The sequence below is a fragment of the Rhea pennata genome, chromosome 19, assembly GCF_028389875.1.
Source record: "Rhea pennata isolate bPtePen1 chromosome 19, bPtePen1.pri, whole genome shotgun sequence".
Taxonomy (NCBI): domain Eukaryota; kingdom Metazoa; phylum Chordata; class Aves; order Rheiformes; family Rheidae; genus Rhea; species Rhea pennata.
The window spans coordinates 571229-578860 of record NC_084681.1 but is presented as its reverse complement, the minus strand read 5'-3'; the positions used below and the strand labels follow the sequence as shown (position 1 = coordinate 578860).

The following is a 7632-nucleotide window of genomic DNA, read 5'->3' as shown; positions in this document are numbered from 1 at the left end:
ATGGGGCCGGGCAGGGATGCTCCCGTCAGCCCCTGCCACAGCTGCCAAGCACGGAGAGGGTGGGAACGGGGCCGGGTGGCGAGGAGGGAGCCGCCGGCGCTGGGATCCGAGCACCCGGCGCCTGTTACCCCTGGCTGAGCGACGCCTGCGGCCCTTCCCGCCTGGCAGAGCGCGGCCGCCCCGGCGGAGCCCTCCCGGCGCACGGCCGTCCCGGTGCAGCTGTCCCGGCGGAGCCGTCCCGGGGCGCAGCCATCCCGGTGCTGCCGTCCTGGTGTGCAGCTGTCCCGGTGCAGCCGTCCCAGTGCACGGCCGTCCTGGTGCAGCCGTCCCAGTGCACGGCCGTCCCGGCGCGCGGCCGTCCCAGCGCGGCGCGGGCAGCATGGCGGCCCCGGACAAGCGTCATGACTTCCTGGAGAGCTTCGCCACGCCGCTGCTGCGGCTGAAGCCGGACAAGTGGCCCAAGTTCGTGGGCAGCGAGGAGGCGGCGGCCGCCCTCACCGAGTTCTTCGAGAAGCCGGACGCGCTGGAGCTGGTGCTGGCGCTGAGCCCCGCCGGGCAGCTGCAGCCCGCCGTCTGCTTCCCGGCCGCCCTCAGGGGCAAAGGCGTCTACTTCGTCAAGAGGAAGCGGGAGAACATCACCCGCGAGAACTGCGAGGCCGCGCTGCTGGTGGGCGACCTCAGCCCGGCGCCCGTGGAGCAGCTCGTGGCCGTGGTGGAGGAGGTGGGTCCCCGCGCGGAGGGGGCTCCGTCTCGCCCACGAACGCCCCTCGCCCGCCCAAGCGCCGCGGCGTCGGGCGCGCGGAGCCGCGAGGTTCGCGCTGACGAGCCCCCTCCCCAGGTGCTCTACCCGCTGCTCCTGCGCCAGGAGAACGTGGCGGGGTGGCCGCGGGTGGTGGTGGACGACGTGGTGCGCCAAGCCCGCCGGCTGAAGAACGAGATGTTTGTCATGGGCGGGAAGATCAAGGGGAAGCCCTTGCTCCCGCTGCCGGAGCACCTGGAGAGCGTGGCCGGCTCCGGCACCGCCCTGGACAGGTGGGCGCTCCGCGGGGCGCCGGGGCGGCGCGAGCCCATCCCGCGCCGGAGCGTGACCCAGCTGCCTTGCAGCCCGGCCGCGGCCGCCGACAGCTCCCTGCTGCACTCCATCGAGACCATCATCATCGACTGGTCCCACCAGATCAGGGACGTGCTGAGCAAGGACTCGGCGCAGCCGCTGCTGGAGGGGCTGCACTCGCTGCCCCGCGCGGAGTTCGACTTCTGGCGCAGGCGGCTGGAGAACCTGCAGTGCATCAACGAGCAGGTGCCGGCCGCGGCCCCCGCCGGCCCCCCGCCGGCCCCGGCCCCGGCGCTGAGCACCGCCCTTCCCTCCCAGCTGCTCTCGCCCCACGTCTCCGCCATAGCCGACATCCTGCGGAAGGCCGATAGCTGCTACTGGCCCGCTCTGGAGGCCGCGTTCGGCGACGTGGCCGCGGGTACGGCCCCGGCGCCCGCCTCCCCCGCCGCCGGAGCCGCCCGGCCGCTGAGCCTGCGCTTCCCCTCTGGCCCAGGTCTGGAGGAAGCCCACGACATCTGCCTTCACCTGCGACCACTGCAGATCCTGCTGGAGGACATGGAGCAAACCGACTACGGCCAGGTCGGTGCCCCGCGGCGGAGCAGCCCCGTCCCGGTGCGCCGTGCCGAGGCGCCGGCGGTGACGGGCGCCGCTCCGCAGCTGCAGCCGTGCATCGAGCGGGCGCTCTACGCGCTCTGCCTCGCCTGGGCTCGCTCCCGGCACTACAACACGCCCTCCAGGGTCATCGTCATCCTGCGGGAGATCTGCAACCTCCTCATCGAGATGGTACCGCCCGGGCCGGAGCGGGACGTGGGGCGGGGCGGGAGAAGCTGGGGCGACCGAGAGCCCCCGGTGACGAGGGGCGGCGGGGGTCACCGCGCAGCCGGGGCGCCGGGAGCGCCTGCCCGCCGCAGGGCCGCGGCTGCACCGCTCTTTTGTAGACCCGCAACTTCCTGAGCCCCGAGGAAGTGATGAAAGGCTTGCAGGGAGAGATCGAGGAGACCTTGGGAGGGATCAAGCTGAGCGTGGCCACCGTGGAGCGGCTCCGGCGCTGCTACAGCGCCTGCCGCTCCGAGCTGATGCCGGCGTTCTTCGCGGTAGGCGGCGGGGGCCGGCGCGGGGCCCGGCCGGCGGCTCCGCTCCCTGACGGCCCCGCTGCCCCCAGGACGGCGAGGAGCCGCAGCCCTGGGAGTTCCCCCCGGCGCTCGCCTTCGGGAGGTTGGACACCTTCCTGCACCGGCTGAGGACCATCGAGGTGGCGGCGCCGGGCGCGGGAGGCGGCGGGCGCCCCGGCGGGGCCGGCGGAGCCGCGCGCCACCGGCGTTTCCGCTCGCCAGGAGCTGTACGAGACGGCTATAGAGTTTCTGAAGCTGGAGAAGGTCGAGCTGGGAGGAGTGAGAGGAAACATCTTCGGCAGCCAGGTCTTCCAGATCTACGAGGAGGTCTCCGAACTCGTCAAGGGTTTTGCCGACTGCAAATACGATCCCTTAGATCCCGCAGAAGAGGTGAGCGAGTGCTGGTACGAAAATGTATGCGTTTGCTAAGGAAAAATATTGCTGCCAGATGGAGCCAGAAAATCCGCATGCAAAATTGTCGCCAAGGCAACTGGCACGCTCGCTCTAGGAAAATCACAGCATCTCAGCGCCTTTCGGATTAAATCAGCGCCGTTCTGCAAGGACGGGGGGGGGGGGTGAAATGCAGATGCTACCGCTGCTTAAATCCTTCCTTTCTTGTTGACAGCAATTGAATAAAGATTTTGCAGAGTTCCAGACCAAGATTCAGGATTTCGATAGGCGCCTGACGACCATCTTTTGCCAAGGGTTCGATGACTGCAACAGCATGGCATCTGCTGTCAAGGTACACGTGCGCCGCGGCTCCACGTGTCCTCTCCCCGGGCCCAGGCGTCTGGGTGAGGTCACGTCAGGTCAGCAATAACCAGCTGAAATAGGGGGGTTTTTGCACAGTGCTTAAACACACAAATGGTGGCCAAAAGATGTTAAAGAGGCCAAAAGCCTCAATGTGCAAATCCCGATCTGAGTGACCAGCTCAGAGGGACAAGGTGGGAGTCCCGGAAAGCTGCAACCCGAGGATGTAAATACAGGAACTGGTTGCAAATGGGTCCAGGAAATAGTTTTCTGCCAGAAGCAAAAGTAATTGACATACATAAAAACCAAAATGTTTTCACTTCTTAAAGGTTAATGGTTCAATTATTTTTAAATTCCAAGCAAGTTCTTCCATGGGAAATGCTGAAGGTCTTGTGTTTTCTGCCATTTAAAAAATAAATCCATATTTTGGATTTTCTTACCAGTTTGGTATTCACCTCCACAAAGGAGGATCCACCAAACAAAAGTGACCGTGGAGGAAATGAGCTTCTGGGAGAAAAAAAAAAAATCACCAGTTCCCTGAGCCAACCCCTCTGGAGTTTAAAACCCCTCAAATGTTTTGTTGCTTAAGCAGAGGAGACAGACGTGTCTTTTCTGCAGCTAAGCACAGTATACCCTAGTGCTTGGGAATGGCCATCAGCAATATCAACAGAGTGAACCAGCAAATACTCTGAAGTATGAAAAATTAACACGTTTCTTTCTTCTTTAGTTGGTGCACATGTTCTCATCGCTGTTGGAACGACCTTTGATAAAGGCAGAAGTTTCCCCCTATTACTCAGCCCTGCTGGAAATGTTTAACACTGAACTGGATAATGCAAAGATAATGTACGACGCCCAGATAGCGTCCACGAAGTCAACGGGGGGTATCCCGCCCATCAACAAAAACATGCCGCCCGTAGCCGGGCAGCTGAAATGGGCGCTGGAGCTCCAGGAGAGACTGGAGGGGCCGAGGAAGGACCTGTTCGCCATCGACCACCCGTAAGCAAGGCTTGATCGCACCAGCTCGCGGGAGATGGGCCCCACACAGACCTGCCCCAAGGTGGGTCTCGTCCCATGCCGCGTTAGTTTATTAGTTTATTTGTCACGGCTTGGACAGCGTCATGGCCAGTGCTGAAGCTCAGCTGGTGTTGGGGAAATACGACGAGATGATAGAGCTGCTGCGAGGTTACCGTGAGAAGACCTACGCGGAGTGGATAAGCAGAGTAGACCAAGACTGCCAGTTCAACCTGGAGCAGCCCTTGATCCTGAGAGATCCTGATTCGTCCCTCATCAGCGTGAACTTCAGCAAAGAGGTTGGTGCTCTCGCGCTTTCACGCAGCCTGGTCCGGAGGAGCTGCTGGGGAGGAGGTCCACATCTGCAGCAGATGCTGCCTGAGCCCAGCGCCCTCTTTATTTCTGGTGCTCTTGTCGAGGCAAAACCCTCGCAGTTACCTGAATGCGTTTGCATGCCGTTTGGAGCTGTGCTTTGGACAATGCTGACAATAATTCATCTGGATGTAAATCTGCCTTTCTTACAAGGCTTTTATGAAATGTTTCAATTTCTATTTACAAATCGTTTCCGGTCATCGTGTCTTGCAGCTCGTTGCGGTTCTACGGGAAGTCAAGTACTTGAACTTCCAGAACCAGAAGGATATCCCTGGCAGTGCGGAGAGTGTCTTTGCTCAGAACGAGATGTTCCGAAAGTTTGTGGACAACCTGGACCTCATTGTCGGCTGGTACAATAAGGCAAGTTCTGCAAGGGGAGGTGGCCTGGAAAAGCAGTAAATACCCAGCGCCCGGAGCACTTGGCCTGCTGAAAGCCAGGCTCGGACTCACTGGGGAGCCCCTCGAAGAAGGGGGCTGTGGCGAAGCAGGTCCTGATAGCCCAGGGTGGTTTGAATGCACCAGACACGTCCCTGGCATGCCAGTGCATGCCCGTCCTGGGGACTGCGCGAGCGCCTGTTGCTAGATGCGATTTCTGCCATGACACCGGCATCCTCGCGCCCTTCTCGTGCTGCATGGACGGAGCAGGGACCCCAATTCCTCTGCAAAACCTACAACCAGAAGAGCGCATCTCAAAGGGCGGAGCATGGTGCCCTCCCTGCCCTGCAGGACCAACCAGGAGGGGCTTTTGCTTCCTAGATCTGCCTGACGGTGCTGTCGGTGGAGCTCCCACTGATCACCGGGGAGCTGGAGGCCATAGACGGCCAGCTGGAGAAGGCAGAGCGGACCTTGTTTTGGCACCACGAAGGTACGAGAGGGTCCCACCTGCGCGTGGCACAGCGGTTGCACCCCAAATGCAGGTTCTACTGCCCAGATGCATGTAGCTGGACCAGGTCTCGGGGCGGCAGCATGTCCCTGCCATGGGAAATAGCCCTGAAGTGCTTGTGTTCTGCTTGCTGTGATTTAGCCTCCCTGGCTTGAAGATAATCCATCTCAAACATATGCGTGAATTTTCCTCACAGGTGTCATGGAGTACATTCAAGAGATGAGAGATATCCTGTATAATTTAGAGACCAGAATCCAGAAAGCAAAGCTAAACGTGGAAAATGTCACCCACCTTATGGAGGTAACATGCACTAGCTAGTCAGTCTAAAAAGAAGCTTCCTTCTGGGAATTTCTCTTTTCCCAGTGCAGAAAAGAAGCATTGCTGTCTTTTGCTTGCAGGAGTGCTCAGCCAGTCCCTTGTTTGAAAGAAAAGACAATAAGGAGACAGCGCTCTTGGACCTGGATGGGAAAACGAATCACTTAGACAAGCGCTACGCTGCCATTAGGGATGTAGGCATAAAGATTCAGGATATGGTGATGGTGAGAAACATCCCATGATGCTTTAATCAGAATTGTTTTAAGAGAAGATTGCATATATAGTGTACATGCTGCACTACTGTGAAAACTAGTGTTTTCATGTGGTTTGTAACTGGCACTGCTGGGCTCAGGTTTGGGGTACAACCGTCTAGTCTCTACTGAGATAAAACTCCTGTAAAAGATCATAGAATATGTTATATGGGTTGCAGGAACTCGCTGCCCTCTGAGGGTGAGATCTTTGGCAGCAACCGCTGGCTGTTGCACAGTGGACATGAAGAGAAGGGCCTAAATAACGGTCACACAGGAGAAACCCCTGACTTGCCCTAGGCGAGGACTCATTTGCGGAGTGTTGGGCAGGAATGGGTAATATGCTTGATATTTATTGATAAATATTAGCATACTTTTTTTCTGCTTGCAGGAAAACGCAGACCTGTTTAAGGCTGATAAATCGTCAGAGAAATGGCTGAACTATGTAGAATATATAGATGAAATAATATTAGATGGATTCTTCAAACTTATTCACAAATCTTTACAGTTCCTGCTCAGCAACATGGTCCCTGATGTACGTTCAGGTTTATCTTGTGACTATTTACTGTGCTTAGGGATGTGCCAGCATGTTGGTCAGTCACACAGGGGACAAACCGCTGGTTTCTCCAGGCATTTAATAAGTTGCTAGATCTGCCCGTCTCAGCAGCCCCTGCAGAATCCCTAGGTAGAAAACACCGGCGTGATGCTGGGGTCCCCACTTGGCTGGAGCGTGGGGCAGGGGACTGGGGCAGGTTGGGGACAGCAGCCACACAGGTTGTGCCAACATGTTTCAGGTCAGCGTGGCCCCCTTGTTCGAGGCACACATGGAGCTGTACGACGACCAAGTGAGACACCGTCCACTGATGGAGGTGGGAGAAGACAACAGTTTCTTCGAGCTGGTGGAAAACCTGCTGAAGGATATCTACAAGTCTGCGAAATTCATCCCTCGGCTGGTGGAGGGAAAGCTGAACTACAAGGTCAGTCTCTCTCTATGGGTCAGCCTCTCCCTGGCACATGCAGAGGTGGGGTGGAGGATGCCCTGGGTCCACCATGGGTTCAACGCCACGTGGAGAACACCACAGGTCCATTGCCGGTTGGAGGATGCCATAGATCTACTGCCAGGTGGAGCATGATGTGAGTCCCCTTTGGATCCGATCCCAATAGCTCTGCCCATCCCTGCAGACTGACCTGGAGGACATGGCAGACCTCAGCGAGATGCGGGAGGAGGTCATTTCCTTGGTTGTCAGCGTCATGAAGCAAGCGAGCGAGTACGAGGCCACCTTTGAGACCTATTCCTACCTGTGGCTGGATGACCCCCAGGAGTTCCTGCAGCGGTTCCTCACCTTCGGCCGTGCCCTCACCCCTGATGAGCTGGAGTCACATGCGGAGGAATACCTGCCCCACGTGCCCCCAACTCTTGGGCAGTTCCAGCAGCAGGTGAGAGACCCCTGGACAAAGCAGTGTAGGCACCCAGGGACAGAAGATGCATCCATGCAGTCTGGGAGTGCCCTGGTGTGCCCAGGACAGCCCCAGCCATGGGCTGTTACCAGCTCTGGTCCCCAGATCGACTCCTACGAAAAGCTGTACGAGGAGGTGTCCAGGTTTGAGAACAGCAAGGTCTTTGACGGCTGGCTGCAGAGCGACTGCCGCCCCTTCAAGCAGGCGCTCCTCAACATCATCAAGCACTGGAGCTTCATGCTCAAGCAGCACCTCAGTGACCATGTCACCACCAGGTAGAGCAGCTCCTACCATAGCGTTTTGCTGGGAGTATAAAGATGGCTCCACGTTCAAGGTAGTTAAGGAACGGGTTGGAGCAGGTTGTCTCATGCCTTGGGATCTTCAGTGCAGAGGTCTGGGCACCCCCAGCATGGTGAACCCCTGGAGAGTGTA

General features: G+C 58.6%; 1 protein-coding gene across 1 annotated transcript in view; it reads left to right on the top strand.

Moving 5' to 3' along the window:
* The first annotated feature begins 379 nt into the window (after nt 1–379).
* The window catches only part of DNAH17 (dynein axonemal heavy chain 17), a 37183-nt gene continuing 29930 nt past the window's right edge, over nt 380–7632 (top strand). Inside the window, exons 1-20 of the mRNA XM_062591693.1 lie at nt 380–721; nt 839–1032; nt 1105–1297; nt 1370–1469; nt 1545–1630; nt 1709–1834; nt 1990–2142; nt 2214–2306; nt 2386–2553; nt 2789–2905; nt 3641–3909; nt 4028–4223; nt 4510–4656; nt 5053–5161; nt 5376–5479; nt 5578–5718; nt 6134–6277; nt 6537–6719; nt 6925–7179; nt 7306–7475. Of these exons, the coding sequence (XP_062447677.1) occupies nt 380–721; nt 839–1032; nt 1105–1297; nt 1370–1469; nt 1545–1630; nt 1709–1834; nt 1990–2142; nt 2214–2306; nt 2386–2553; nt 2789–2905; nt 3641–3909; nt 4028–4223; nt 4510–4656; nt 5053–5161; nt 5376–5479; nt 5578–5718; nt 6134–6277; nt 6537–6719; nt 6925–7179; nt 7306–7475 (3290 nt within the window). The remainder of the gene's footprint in view (nt 722–838; nt 1033–1104; nt 1298–1369; nt 1470–1544; nt 1631–1708; nt 1835–1989; nt 2143–2213; nt 2307–2385; nt 2554–2788; nt 2906–3640; nt 3910–4027; nt 4224–4509; nt 4657–5052; nt 5162–5375; nt 5480–5577; nt 5719–6133; nt 6278–6536; nt 6720–6924; nt 7180–7305; nt 7476–7632) is intronic.